At 50.2% G+C, this 15,459-nt stretch overlaps 1 protein-coding gene across 2 annotated transcripts in view; it reads right to left on the reverse strand.

Annotated features, from left to right (window-relative positions):
- Positions 1 to 5,826: 5,826 nt before the first annotated feature.
- PDIA5 (protein disulfide isomerase family A member 5) overlaps positions 5,827 to 15,459 on the reverse strand; it is a 90,165-nt gene continuing 80,532 nt past the window's right edge. For both annotated transcript variants that reach the window (XM_006743383.3, XM_031039228.2), the window contains 3 exons: positions 13,072 to 13,142; positions 6,435 to 6,569; positions 5,827 to 6,056 (listed from right to left, as the gene is read on the reverse strand). In XM_006743383.3, the coding sequence (XP_006743446.2) occupies positions 5,976 to 6,056; positions 6,435 to 6,569; positions 13,072 to 13,142 (287 nt within the window). In that variant the 3' untranslated portion in view covers positions 5,827 to 5,975. The remainder of the gene's footprint in view (positions 6,057 to 6,434; positions 6,570 to 13,071; positions 13,143 to 15,459) is intronic.

The raw sequence follows: 15,459 nt of genomic DNA on the forward strand, positions 1-15,459 counted from the left end.
GTATTTACACAGTGCCTATTTATGAGAGAAAAATCGATGTGGGTTTGTTTTCCTGTTAGTTGACTTAGTAGAAGTCGTGATCTCAGTCTGATCCAATAAACTGAAAATTCTCTTTAGGTAACTATAGGATGACTCCGTAAGTAAATGTCCAGTCTTTCAGAGCCCTTTTCCTCTACAAGGTGCGGACAAACTTTCACTTTGCTTTCTGAGACAGCCAAGGAGGGACCTACAACCCCACCGGGTCCTGCAGATCCTTGCACCCCCTGCTGGTCAACACTGCACCTGAGTGGTGGCTGCTGAGCGGCAACTGGGCTTGCTCTGGGGTATTCTGTGGCTGTCTGCTCCTGAACCCTGGGGCGCATGCATCCTCCTTCCTTTTCTAGTCCTGGCTGGGCACCCCTCCTGCTGGTGCTGTGGCCCCCTGAGGCTGGCCTGTGATCTCACTGAGGTGACACCCTCTAGCAAACTCAGCCAGATTCAGCCAGCTTCTGCAGCCTTCTGTTGGGGCACAGGGGAACTGGGTCCTGGCCGCACAGGAAACACAGCTGCCTAGAGACAGTTAAACTCAGGCCCTCCCTGCTAGACTGGGACGCTGAGTTTATATATTGAGGGCTGGGTGTTTTTTTTCCCCATGTGCAATTTTTTTTTTTTTTTTTTTTTTTGCGGGCAGCGGGGGGTTGTGGGGGAAGGGAAGAGAAGCACTTCAAACTTATAAAAAGTCACATATACCCTCTGCCTAAGATTCACCAGTTATTTACATGTTGTGTCTTTGGCTTTATCTTTCTCTGTGTGTTTGTGTGTGTGTGTGTGTATATATATATATATATATATATATATATATTTATCCATACATACCCACATATGTGTACAAATATATTTTTTTCTTGAATCACCTGAAAGGATAAAATCCCAGAAAAAGTTTTGATATAGACAAGATTATTCTAAAATTTATATGGAAGGGGCACCTGGGTGGATCAGTCGGTTAGGCATCTGACTCTAGGTTTTGGCTCAGGTCGTGATCTCATGGGTTGTGGGATGAAGCCCCATCTTGGGCTCCATGCTCAGCAGGGAGTCTGCTTGAAGATTCACTCTCTCTACCCCTCCCCCGATGCACGCTTACTCTCTCTAAAATAGATACATAAATCTTAAAAAAGAAAATAAGTAAAATTTATATGGAAAAGGAACTGCAACAGCTAAAACAGCCTGGGTGGCTCAGTTAGTTGGGCATCTGCCTTCGGCTCAGGTCATGATCCCGGAGTCCTGGGATCGAGTCCCACGTCGGGCTCCCTGCTCAGCGGGGAGCCTGCTTCTCCTCCTGCTTGTGCTCTCTCTCTCTCTGACTGGGTAATGAATAAAATCTTTAAAAAAAAAAGGCAGTGGGAGAAATCAGGCTACTTGATTTCAAGACTTATTAGATACTAAGTACATTATATAAGCATAATCTTATATTATATAGTTATATATATGATATATTATATCATATATAATCAACAGAACAGAGAATCCAGAAATAGGCTTCTGTAAGTACAGCCAACTGCTTTTTGACAAAGGTGCAAAAGCAATGCAGTAGAGGATAGTCTACAACAAATGGTGCTGGAACAATTGGACACCACAGGCCTAATCTAAGTCTCACATCTTGTACAGAAATTAACTCAAAATGGATCGTGTATTTAAATGTAAAACTTTAGAAATAAACATAGAAGGAAAACTTTAGGACCTGGGGCTTGGTGATGAGTTCTTAGATATGAGAGCAAAAGCATGATCCACAAAAGAAATTAAATTAATTCTGTCAAAATTAAAAACTTTTGTTCTCTGAAAGACCCTGTTAAGATTAAAAAACATGCTACAGATAAAATATTTATAAGCCACATATCTGGCAAAGGATTAGTATCTAGAATATATAAAGAACATTCAAAATTCAACAGTAAAAAAAAAATCCAATTAGAAAATGGGCAAGAAACATGAATAGGCATCTTACTGAAGAGGATATATAGATGGCAAATAAGCACATGAAAAAAATATTCAACATTGCTAATCATTGGTGAAATGTACAGTAAGACCATGATGATATATTACTACACACCTAATTAGACCGGCTAAAATTAAAAAAAAAAAACAAAACACAATGACAATACCAAATGTTGAGCAGGATATGGGGAAACTGGATCTGTCATACATCATTGGTAAGAAAGCAAATGGTACAGCCACTCTGCAAAAGTTTGGCAATTTCCTTAAAAGCTAAACATACCCTTAACATATGACCCAGCAATCATATTCCTGGGTATTTACCCCAGAGAAATAAAAACTTTCATCTAGACAAAAGGCAGCTTTATTTGTAATGGTCCCAAACTGGGAACAACCAAAACGTTCCCTAACAGGTAAATAGTTAAATTGTGTTACATCCATCCATATCATGGAATACTGCTCAGCAATAAAAAGAAACAAGATACTGATACATACAATTTGGATGGATCTCAAGGACGTTATGTAGAGTGAGAAAAGTCCATCTTAATAGATTATTTATTGTAGGATTCCATTTATATAACATTCCCCAAATGAGCAAAGTATAGAGATGGAAAACAAGTTAGCGGTTGCCAACGTTTGTGAGGAGGAGGGGAGAAGAGGAGTAAACATAAAGGAACATAGCAGAAATCTCTGTAATGGTGGGATAGTTTTGCATTTTGATTGCAGTGTTGGTTTTGCAAATTACACACATGATTAATGGCACAGACATGTGGAATTTCAAGGGACCCTGAACAGCTAAAACCATCTTGAAAAAGAGGAATAGAGTTGGAGGAATCTCCCTTCCTAATTTCAAAACTTACTACAAATCTACAGTAATCCAAACCGTGGTACTGGTATAAAGACAGACATCTAGATCAACGCAATAAAATAGAAAGCCCAGAAATAAACCCTCACATATATGGTCAAATGATTTTTGACTAGGGTGCCAAGACTCAATTAGGAAAGAATGGTCTTTTCTACCAACGGTGGTGGGGAAACTGGATAGCCATATGTAAAACAATGAAGCTGGACCCTTACTTTAAATTTAACTCAAAATGGATCAAAGTCCTAAACATAAGACCTAAAACTATAAAACTCTTAGAGGGAAACATAGGAGAAAAGCTTTGGACATTGGATTTGGTAATGACAACACAGACAACAAAAGAAAAAATAGATAAACTGGACTTTATCAAAATTAAAAACTTGTGTGCATCAAAGGGCATTATTAAGAAAGTGAAAAGATAACCCACAGAATGGCAGAAAATATTTGCATGTCACAGATCAGATAAGGGATTCATATCTAGAAAATATACAGAACTCCTGTAAGAGCAATGACAAAAAACAAACAACCCATTTGACAAATGGGCAAAAAACATTTTTCCAAAGAAGATCTATAAATGGCCAAAAAACCTTAAAAGATGCTCAACAACACTAATCATTAAGGAAATGCAAATCAAAACCACAATGAGATACCACACAAAAACACACACATCACTTCTTAAACCCAGAGCATCACCTCCCTGTGCCTGGCACAGAAGTTTCTGGAAGCCAAGCACCTCCAGAAAGGGAGGCAGTAGCATGGGAGGATAAGAAAGGTTGGGGGGCCAGCTCTGAAAGCTCCAGTCAGGCAGCAATAGGGAATCACTGGTGGGCGAGAGGCATGGGGGATGCAAGTAAAGTGGGAAGCTAAGGCAAACCAGGGAGGAGGAGAGAAATTGAGGTGAAGGTTGTGCCAAAGCCCAGAAAGAAGATTGGGACTCAGTTCTCCCCCTAACTCACAGACACCTCCTGCAGAGAAATCTGCCTGCAAATGCAGGATCCAGGAGAAGGGGGGGGTGAGATGACAGCAGGTCCCCGAGGGGTAGAGAGGGTTCTGCACTGAAGATCAATGAACTCCATATGAAACAAGTGTGGGCAGGAGGAACAGAACTAACTAGATGCCATGGTACTGCTCCATCTGCACAGAGCTCCAGAATTGGGGAATGAGGGTGAAGGGTGGGAGAGAGTGCACAGACGAGGCTGGGGATGGGGAGTGGAGGTAGGGAGCTCTGTCCATAGAAGCCACTGCCCAGAGCTGGGGTGAACCTACTCAGGTCATGCCCAAAGTCATGGTAAGCACTAGACATTCTGACAAAGCTTTATAATTATCAAATCCTGCAAACAGAGAAGTGATGCCATTTCCTGGTGCTTTCAAGCCCTCACCAAGAATCCAGGCCAGGCCAATCTGACCTTGAGGCTATGGAACAGACTAAAAGAAAGCCCCGCACCTTGAAGGTGGGCACTAGCAGTCCTCAGTCGGTAAGTGGTTTTTGTCAGGTATTGTTCTAAAGATACAGTTAAAAACGAATTTTTTTGAAGACACAAGCAAATACATTCCTCCTGCAAAGCCTCCAAATCACCATTAGGGAAAAAGCATGTCTGTGCATGCACTTGCTCTCAGGTGCCCCTTGTAGGAACGGTGCACGACAGTGTCAGGATTACATGGCTCCTTGTATGACTGTGTACAGTACCCAGCAGGAGCTCAGGACAAGTATTTAAATGCATGCTTCTTTCTTTCATACCCATTCACTTGGGGCAAGACCAGGGTCACTGCTGAGGAAGTGTGTGCTTAGGAGAAAAAAAGCGAGGCTGAAGCAGCAGAGGGTGGACTGGGAAGCTGAGAACCTCCAATTTCACCTAAAAGAGCCGTGGCACCTGTCAGCACAGCCCTGAGGAGCTCTGCGGCTTTGTGCTGTTGGTCCTCCTCTTAGCGAACCCATCAGCAGGAAGGCTGGAGGCCGCCGGGAGGGGGCCAGGCTAGGAAACAGGGCTGTTCCTGAAGGCCAAGTAGCCAACAGAACCACCCAAGTGAGCAGCTAAGCACTGCAGCTTAGGCAACCCCTCTTCTGGAACTGCCCAAATCCAAGGCTAGGACGGCGGCTTAGAAGTCAAGTCAAGGCAGCGGGAGCGGGGGCTGTTCTGCTCCCGGTGGGCAGACAAGACACAGCACAGGGTTCTCCGGCTCTGGCGGCACACCGATGGGCACAGGGCTGGTGTTAAGTCACCCAGAGATGGAGAAAGCACGACCGGTGTGAAAGCCAATCAGGAGAGAGATGGAATGGAGGAAGGAGGCAGAGTGAGATGTCGGGGTAGACCAGGAGCCTGGGTGGTGCCCATCCACGGAGAGCATGGGAGTAACATTTGGAGGTTACTGTGGCAGGGTGAGCGGGGGCTGACCCGGCAACTGCATGCCTATGGAGAATATGCCACTCACGTCTGCCTCTTCCAGGGTACAGAGCAAGCAGCAGCACAGAGGCCCCTCCCCTACTCCATTCTAGATGCTCCTTTGAGCCTGGGCTTGCCCACTGCGCTCAGCCCTGAATTGGAGACTCAGCTTTTCTGTGAAGGGAGAGCAGGGAGGGACTGGAGTGAGGAAAGGAGAAGACAGAAATAGTTGAAGAGAAACATGTAAATGAGTTCCAGGAAAACCCACCCAAACTCAAACTGAAATGATCCAGACAAAGATAGTACTTGGTGACGGTAAGCTTCAGCATCTCGTTTTCCCTCATTATCTTAACATATTTCCTCCCTAAACCAGTCATTTCCAACAGGATATGCTGTGGTCAGATCTCCCCGTCCTGCTCTCCAATGGCTGAGAAGGGCACTGTTCCATGCCACCCTCCTCGTGCCTACTCTCCGCCCTCATGTGTCTCTCCCAGGCAGATGGGACACCGGTGTGTGGCTCTCTACCTCCCAGGAGGGGACGTGGCATAAGGGACAACACAAGTATCCACCTCTCCATCTCTTTTAGTACAGGCTCTGTGGAAACGACCCACACCACCAAACAATTGGTTTGATTTTATTTCAAAATTGTACAAAATGGCCATAAGCGGCTATAAAAAATTGTCTTCAGAACATGTGGAAATTCAGAAAGAACAACAAAACAGGTTATCATTCACAGTGTAATGGAAAAGCTTTCTCTGAGGCAGAAATTACAACTCTTCCTTCTTCTTCCCTAGTCTCTCATGGTCTCCTTCCCGGAGCGTTCGAATAAAATTGGTAAACCCCAGTTCCTGTCGGGAAGGGAAAGAGAAAGAGAAAAAAGCCTTTACCCTGATGCAGATGTGCACCCTCTCCCCCTCTCCCCTCTTCCTGACCCTCCATGTGCACACTCTGCTGGACGTAGAGAAGTGGCCAGTGGACGTGGCTGCCCATGTGGGGAGGGTCTGCTTGGCTACGGAGGAGCCCTTGCCGAACGCCCGGAACCCAGCCAGACTCTGGGAGCTGGACTCCGGGACAACCTCTGGGGGCACTCTTCCAGCCAGGCCCGTGGCCCTTGCCTTCCCAGCGACGTGCACACGGCTGACTTCTGCGGCGTTGGCTGTCCTTCTCAGTGGCTGTCTCCCTGCCCAACAGAAAGAGCTCAGGGCGGGTGCCCCTCCCCAGCTTACCGTCCGCTCGCTGTCATACTTTTCGGCAAACTTCCCATAGTGGTAGTAGTGGAACGTGGGGTAGGCCTTGACGGCCTCCTGCTGACACAGGTCCTGGTTCTTCTCTTTGACGCAGTCCACAGCAGCACAGACAATCTGCGGGCCCGAAGAAAGGCGGGGTCAGCGCAGGGGGCCTCCCATGTGAGACCCGAGGCCCAGCCCCTCCGCACATAGACCGCACTTCAGGCCCACGCCATGTGCTTTCTCTGATTTTTCTCAATAGCGAGGATGAGCTGAACCAAAGCCTCCCCAGCTCAGAGCTCCATTGAAGACTGCCGCTGCTTGCTTCCAATTCTCAAGGCAGACAGGTAAGGTTAGGGGACTCAGCTTGCAGTGCCCTCAGACCACCCTTTAAAATCAAGAGTAGAATGGCCATGAAGGAAATGATGACTTGAGAGCATTTGTAAACACGGCAGGTTTTGTGATGCTTTCTGTGAGGCATGGTGGGACTCATTCATTTATCAACTAACACTTCCTGAACATCTGTTCAGGGAGGCAGTCGAGTACCAAGGTTAAGAACAAGAGCTTTGAAGTCAGGTTTCCCAAGTGCAAATCTTGGCTTGGCAGCATAGTAAGACTTATGGAAAATGACCTAGCCTCTTGGTGCCTCAGTTTCCTCATCTGTAAAACGGGGGTAATAACAATACATAGGTGATCAGAATATTATGAAGGCCGAGCGAGAGAATCCAGGGGAGGTGACTTGGCACGGGACCTGGCACGTGGTTAGTAGTCAGGAAATGTTCGCTGCTATCATAATCACTCCTTTGGGCCCCAGACACGAGCTCTGTCCCTAGTAGGGGCTCAGCGTCTGGTCAGAGGGGTCAGATAGAGACAATTCCAAGGCACAAAAGGAGGTGTGAGGGATGGAGGTGGTCCAGGTTGCCAAGGGAGGGGCACAAAGGTGCTCTGCAGGGTTTGCCATCTGAGCAGTGGCCTGAAGGAGGAGGAGGAGGAGAAAGAAGTTCCAGCCAGGGGAGCACATTCCAGGAACCGCAAGAGTTCAGCATGAGGAAAGCAAACAGAGTTTTCGGGCAGAAGGAAGTTCCCAAACTGGCCACTGGCCTCTTCCTGCCCGTCTACCAAATTCCACACGCTGGTAGTTTTCCCTTACTATTTATTGTTCTTTTAAAATAAGAGGGTAGGGGCGCCTGGGTGGCTCAGTCGTTATGCGTCTGCCTTCGGCTCAGGTCATGATCCCAGGGTCCTGGGATCGAGCCCCGCATCGGGCTCCTTGCTCCGCGGGAAGCCTGCTTCTCCCTCTCCCACTCCCCTTGCTTGTGTTCCCTCTCTCACTGTGTCTCTCTCTGTCAAAAAAAAAATGAATAAAATCTTTAAAAAAAAAAAATAATAAGAGGGTATAAAGCAGACCTGGGGAACCTTCTTTCTGTTGAGGGTCACAAAGCAGGGAAGGAGGGGAGAAAGTCGCTTTCCGACAATGCACCAAACACAAGCATTACAGAAGAGGGGAGGGCAGATTCTGATAAGAGGATGCATCTACCCAAGGGCTGCTATGTGTTAGGAGTACACTGGTGACCTTGAAAAAGTCCAGCCATTAAGTGACTGCCGTTCTTACTGCAGGAAGGCAGTTAATAGACACATAACAAGTGAGATTGTTTAGAGCCCGGTGAATGCTCTGAAGAAATTAAAAGAGGGTGATTCAAGAAGACGATAGCCAGAGGGGCTGCTTTATGGCCAAGGAGGCCTTTCCGAGGGGACGGTATTCGATCTACAACCTGCGTCAGGACGAGGCAGCAGGTGCATGAAGGCCCGAGCAGGGAGCACCGGCCCAGGAGGAGCAGCCCACACCAGCACCAGAGAGAGGAATGAGAACCAGGGCCCAGGAGGCATTCCGACTGAACAATCACCATGCCTGAAATTTCGAATCATTAAGTAGCCACAATTCCCATGGTTCTACGGCTACGGGTTATTCACATGGGGAGGGATGCCCCCTTTCCAAGTAGAAGAGCCCTGCAGGCCACCGACAGTCACGTTCGCGGCTCACTGCCCCTGTGCCCAGGTGAGAGGGGCCACTGCTGTGCTGGCAGCAGGCCTGACAGTGAAGAGTGAGGCGCAGCCTGCCCTCTGGTCACCGGCGGGCCACGCTTGCCCCTGCCCGGCCCTCACGCTTCCCTCCCACTTCAGCTACAGAACGTCTGCACGATGAGACTTCTTAGAGCAGAGTTTGCAAACTCGCTGCACACATTCCATATCTGGCTCTCAGTCCTGTTCTATTTGGCCCACATAGAATTTAAAAAAAAAAATAAAATAAACCTGAATTAGCTGCCAACCTCGAAAAAGAGCCCAAAGATTTTATATAGCAGTGTGGCTCTCTGGCTTCTGTTTAAAAGCCAGATTTGATGGCATTTGCCCTGCATTCCCACAGGCAACATGTGGCTGGAGCGGAGGGGCAGCCGTCTCCTTCCGGCGGGTTCAACGCGCCGTCTGCTGGTGTCCGCATGAAGCCTGGCCCACCCGGCCAGCAGGCGGGCCCCTGAAGCCTTCTGAGAACCCCAGCTCACCCTCGAAAACGCCTTCTGAATTACTCAGAAACACGAGGCAGGTGCTCCTCTGGCTGTCCTCAGCGTTCCGGCTCTTGGGGCCCAGCCCAGGGGAGACGGCGCCCACCGGGCAGCCGTCTGCGTCCTGCCCTCGGTGAGGGGCCAAGGCGCCTCTGCTACGCCGAGGAAGTGTTTGATGAGGGTTGCTCCAGGCTGCTGCTCTCCCTGCTTCTGCTTTAAATTATGAATTTAATTTGTCTCTACATGCCCCGGAGCCGCGGGAAATACACTGTACAGTTTTATAAATTGACTAAACTAAAAATGTGTACTTATTTTGAATCCCCTAAACCAGCTGCCAGCCACGTACACACCGAGGGCTACTTCCGGCTGCAAAGACTCCTCCACACTCCATTTCTATGGGAGCAGAGGAGTTGAGTGCGGCTCTTTCTGAAGGAAGCGGCGTAGACTCTGGAAGGAAGACAGCAAATAAACCTCTTCTCACCTATCCCCCTTTCTCCTGTCTAAATGCCTGCCCCCCCACACCCACTCCAGATTTACACTGACTGAACTATAGCACTGAATGCGCACTATCACTTCTAGATTTGCGCCACGGTGGTTGGTATCCTGCCATGACCCCTTGGCCAAACACCTGCCCCTGGCACCCACAATTCTCGGCTGCAGGGAGCCCCAAGGGAGGCCAGTGATGGACAGGGCTTGAGGACATGCCCCTTGGCTTCCTGGACCTTTGGGTGAGGCGATTCTGTCCGTGGTGAGGTCTCTAGGGACTGAACCTAATTACGCATGCACCAATCTGCTCATTAATACACCTGCTCTGGCTCCTTTCCTGACTGCTCCCCCTTCCTCTATCCCTGAGGCCGCTTCCCAAATAAACCCCCTACACACGAGTCCCAGAACCTGAGTTTGCTTCTGGGAGACCTCTGACAATGCCTGTTTATCTGGTTCTGAGCAGCCCCTTCCCAGCTGGACGACTTTGGGAGAGACTTTTAACCTCTCGCAGATTCAATCTCTTCTTCTGTAAAATGGGAGACTGATAATACCCAGTTGGTTACGCTACTACGAGGACAACGTGACATAATGCTCTCAAGCACCAGTGGGAGTGGAGTTTTCGAAAGATATCAAATGCTGTTGTTTCTTCATTCAGTCAGCATTTACAGAGGTTTCAGGCGTCAAGACTGGAGGGAATTCAAGGACAAATGAGGTCCCTACCCTCAGGGAGCTTTCCTTTCTGATGGACAGACAGCCTCGTCAACGCAAGGGAGTACACACACCATGGCCAAAGTTACAGCAGTTCCCTCTGCCTCAGGGCGCCTGTCCTGGGATGACCTTCACACCTTGCTGGCCAGCCTGACTCCCAGGCTGGGGACACCTGGATGTGCAGTGAGAGATGAGCCCCACCTTGCCGGCCCAGTGGTACCCTGACCCCTGCCTGCACCCGCCAGCCTTCCACCTCAGGCCCATGTCCTCCGTGGCCCCTTCCCTACCGCCATCGGTTCTAACACGAGCAGCATGCAGCCCTCTCTCCAGCCAGTGTGTCAACTGCTCAAGTTCCACCCCTGGGAGGGGGTGGAGGCTTCCCAGCTAAAATATGAACTGCCTCATGCGGCTTTATTGATTCAATAAAATAAATCTCTGCAGGAGCTAATATTGACTTTGGCTATGAAAATGGAAGTGAACAACCAACTGCATATTGATTGGGGAAGGAACAGAGACTGGCTTCGGGGTGGCGGGGGGGCGGAATACAATTCTAGCTAAGAGGTGGCAGCACAGGGTATCCAGAAAAACTGGGAGTCAAGAGACTCTGTTCTGGCTGTCCATGACCCACGGCTGCGTGTCCCTGGGCAAGGGACATAGCTCCTCTCTGGGCCTTGATCCCTCATGAGTAGGAGAGGGATGGGCCACCAGTCCCCAAACATCAGCCAGTGGTTAGTACGAGAGGCAGCTCTTAAAAATTACAAATTCCTGGGGTGCCTGGGTGGCTCAGTCGGTTAAGCATCCAACTCTTGATTTTGGCTCAGGTCATGATCTCAGGGTCGTTGAGATCGAGCCCCACGTCAGGTTCTGCACTGAGCATGGAGCCTGCTTAGGATTCTCTCTCTCCTTCTGCCCCTCCCCTGCTCTCTCTCCCTCTCTTAAAAAAAAGAAAAAAGAAAAAAAATTAGATTCCCAGAACCATCCCTGGACCTCTGATGTGACAGTTCTAGGATGGCACCCAGCAATCGTGACACCAGTAACTTTAGTCCCCCAGGCCGAGAGCGAATGCTTCCCTGGTGTTACTGAGAGCCACGTCCAGGAAACCCAGGCCTGCCAAATGCCTGGCAGAGAGGGGCAGAGAGATTTAATGTGCTCCTGGAAATGAGTGAGGGTGATCTCTGGCTTGGAACACCGGGAGCTGGAAGGAGAGGAGAGAGGACATAACAGACAGAGGGAATGAGCGCAGGAAAAGGCCAGCAACGTAACTGGCCCAAGTTGAGACAATTAAGCAAAGGCTTATCAGTGTCTTAGTGGGGTCCCTGTGGAAATGGCGTCCCTGTGCAACAGCAGATGGAAGAGAGGAAGAGGAGGACCGGCCCTTGGCTGCTCACTGTGGGCAAAGCCAGCCTGGCCCCGCTTGGACTGAGGTGATCCCTTCACGGACCCTGGAGCCACACAGACCTGAGCAGCCAGGGGACGGGAAGACCCCACACCCCAGCCACTCTCCCGTCTCATGGCGTGGGGCGATGGGAGTCAATGTGGAATGCCTGCCAGTCCCGTGCTGGCTACAGGGAGCAAAGGCTTCCCCACGCCAAGCAACACCCAGACTGTGAGGGAGTCCTAGGGGACTGGCCGAACCTCCCCAGAACTCCTGCATGTGCACTGGCCCTGGGTGGCAGAGGGCGGTGGGTGGGGAGGGAGCTGGAAGACAGGAAGCCCCTTCTTGCCATGCCCCTCTCCATACAGGTCAAGGGGCAGGCAAAGGAGAAAAGGTTTCTGGTCCTTCTACTCCCTCCTGGTGGGGTTGAAGGGAGCCTCAAGGGCACAGCCAGACCTTGTGGGTGACAATGGGACATCCTGAGTCCAGGGAAGGGTCCTGGGGTCGGAGTCCCGAGTTTATCCCCCTCCCCAGACATGTGCCGGTGCTCCAGCCCGGCTCCCTCTGACCTGCTGTCCCTGTACAGCGCTCACATGCCATCACCGCCAACCCCCCAGGGCCAACTCCAGCGCCTCCTGGCGTGTGGGTCCAGCCTGCCCCAGCTGCACCCAAGCATCTCACCCAGTGTACATGCATGCAACTTTGGGCCTGGGTGTGTATGAGCATGCTTCTGAGGCCTGTTGGGGGACACATTCCTACAACAGAGTCCCAGGCTGGGAAGAGTCTTCATGATCATCTAGGGCAGGACCCCAGCCTTGGCGAGAAGAGAACTCAAGGCCTGGAGAGTCGATAGGACTTCTCCAAGCCACACGGCTCAGCAGCATTCAAGCCGCACCGGGCCTGAGCTCCAGGGTCTGCCCTTGCCACACCACGCCTCAGCCCCGGAGTCACACATTGCCCTCACCTGGTAGCAGCCCGCGCTGCCCTGGCTGGTGGAGCTGCCTAGGGAGGTGCCTGGGGGTGCCCTCTCCCCACACTTTAATCCAATCTGTAGTTCTAGCTTGTTAACTTTATGCTTCATCAGCAGGAGCCTTTTACTTCGGTGGGATGAGGCTCTGCAGGACAGCCTTGTTCTCCTCCACCTTGGCTGCCTCCGGTTGACTTTTGTTGGATATTCTTTATTTGTATTTTCAATTATATAAGTAATGCATGACTACAAATCCTACCGCAAAAAGATTCAAACGCTAAAAATAAATAGATAACCCCTTTACCAACCCCCTCTTCCCAGGAAGGGCTGTAACAGTGCAGTGTATCCCTTTTAACTGATTTTACAGCAGAAATTCAGCCTGCCCTGTCCTGCCTTATGAAAAGAATGTCCTGGTTCCCAGGAATTCCCTGATCTCAGCAGAGTCTATTCAGGAAGGGGACCTGAATGGAAGGGAGGGAGGTAGAGAGCTGTGGGGCAGAGCAAAGTCAGAGGCAGGACAGAGATGAAGAAGGGTATCCTTACCTTTCGGTCATCTTTGAAGATGTCGGCAGTGGCGGTAAAGTGTGGGATGACCTTCTTACAGTGCGGGCACCCTGCAGGGGAGGGGAAGGACCGAATGTTGCTCATGCAGGGGAGGCTGCAGAGCCAGGGGCCCTCCCTGGCACTGACAGAGGAGCCTTTCCAGGAGCTTCCCTCCACCCAACAGACTGGGGGGGTTTATCTGACTCCCACCCCTTGCACGCCAGACTGTCAGGGTCCACGTGTCAACCCTGCCACTCAAACACTGCCCCCTGTGTCTGCTGTCAGCACAAGGACTTTGTAGAGGTTCCTGTGCAAACGTCAGGTCTGCTCTTGCCCGGGACCTCCCACCCCACATCCTCCCATCATACACCTGGCCGAAGAGGCTGGGGGTTGCTGTGGTCTTGTTCTGCAAGCTCCTTCCACAGAGGGCTGTCCTCAGAGCTAGGGTAGAGAGGGGACCTTTGGGCTTGGAAAAGGAGGATGTGTGCTCAGGATTCTCTGAGCAGGTTACAGAGTCCCCTTCTCCTTCCCTAGGGACAGCGGTACCCACTGTCCATTTCAGGCCTGAGAGAACGGGACTGGGAAAGGTGGAGGGAGGAGGAACCATGCCACCTGAGCCCCTACTGCTCGTGTCCTGCTGCTAAATTCTCCATTCCCAGCAAATCCCCACCCCGGGCCAAGCGGCCAAACCCAGCTTCTGGTCCTCACGCTATCCTTCTACCCTCGGCTCTACAATCAACCTGAACCTTGGATTCAGGGACGGGAGGTCCAAGGTCAGGCTGAGAGGAGGATCAGCTACAGCGAGTCCCCGACGCTTCTCAGGGCCTGGGTTCCTGAGGGAACAGACCTATCACAGCGGACGAGGACCCCTAACTCCAGAGGCCCTGCGTGGGACAGTGGTGCCCTGATGTGACAGACCCCCTTTCTCGGCCCCTCCCTCAGCATTAGCTGATCCAAACCCAAGCCCCCTTCTTCCAACCATTCCCCAGACGCTGAACACAACTGCCGGGAGAACAGAACTGCTTTGAGGGAGGAATTCCCTGACACTGGTAATTAAGTCTGATCAAAACACAGGTGGGAGAGGCCAAATGCCCCATGGGGAGAGCTGGCCAACAGTCGGGCCAGCCTACGCGGGGACCAGAAATGGCTTTGCTCATCTGCTTTCTCTCTGTTTAAAATAAGATAATAATGACTTTCAAAGAGTTGTGTGAAACCAAATTAAGGCTAGGCTACAACTTTAATGTGAATTGAGCACTTGAGCCAGTTCCTGAGCTGGGCGGCTGGCTGAGTAGCCAGCTGGCCCCGGAACAGTGTGGACAGCGATGGGGGGCGGCAGTCAAGGGATTCTCCCCACACCCCCTGCAGGTGCAGAGGAGACAGCTGGGCTGGTCACAGGTCCTATCAGAACAGAATGCCACAGAGGGCCTAGCACAGCCTCACTTGGGGCAGATACTAAGATGACTTTTTTTAACTGCTTCAATGGCAATTATAAAAACACTTTACTAATTTGACCCAGCAGAGGGAAGAATAGCTCAAATTCATGAAAATGTGACACACTCTATAGGAACGATGGTTTATACATTCCAAAACATTTAGAGGGCACAATGTGCTGGCTGACAAGGCTTGTCAGAGCACCACCCCTGCGGCACCTAGAGGTCCCTCCTGAGTGGCACTTGGATGCCCACTAACAGCGTTAGGCTGGCTGGAAATAAGTTATCCCCTCCCCCCAAATCTGGTATCACTATTAATTTTCCCTTTTAAGCTCTCTGCTTACTGAAAGTATAAAGGCAACTGTCAGCCTAGTGCAAATTCCTATTACCATCAATTTAAAGTATCTAGGTCTCAGATTAATCACCTTCTGTGCATCTAATTTTATCATGATCCAAAAGAAAGAGCAAGGCAGATGAATAACTGGAGGGGAGATTGTTTTAGAAAGGGCATGAAGATGTTTCCAAGGGGTGTCAGGTGGGCCAAAAGAGGCATGATTTTTTAATTTGGGCTCTTTAAAAAGGCACCACCTTTGTGCAGCAGGAAACCAAAGAAGCTTCCCAGAGAGGGGAGTCAGAAACAAAAACCGAGGACAGGACAGAAAATCCCAATGCCAGAGACTCAGCAAGCCGGCCTAAGAAGGGCAGTCACTGGAACCAGACCACTGAGAGTGAAGCGGGGGCTTGGAACAGGAAAGAAAAACAGCTGGAGGAAGATCTATGTAGAAACTGGGGAAGCCGGGGTGGGCGGTGCTGGGAAGTTAAGGGACATGGTGGGGATGTGGGAAGTGGGGTGGGGAGGCAGGAGGTGGGAGGGAGTAGAGATTGGGGAAGGCAATGGGGGTTGGCTTTTGCTTTTACTTTATACCTACCTTTATCAGGGGTATGACCTTCCTGTAGT

Source organism: Leptonychotes weddellii, chromosome 1 (genome assembly GCF_054177405.1).
Source record: "Leptonychotes weddellii isolate Sample4059 chromosome 1, ASM5417740v2, whole genome shotgun sequence".
Lineage (NCBI taxonomy): Eukaryota > Metazoa > Chordata > Mammalia > Carnivora > Phocidae > Leptonychotes > Leptonychotes weddellii.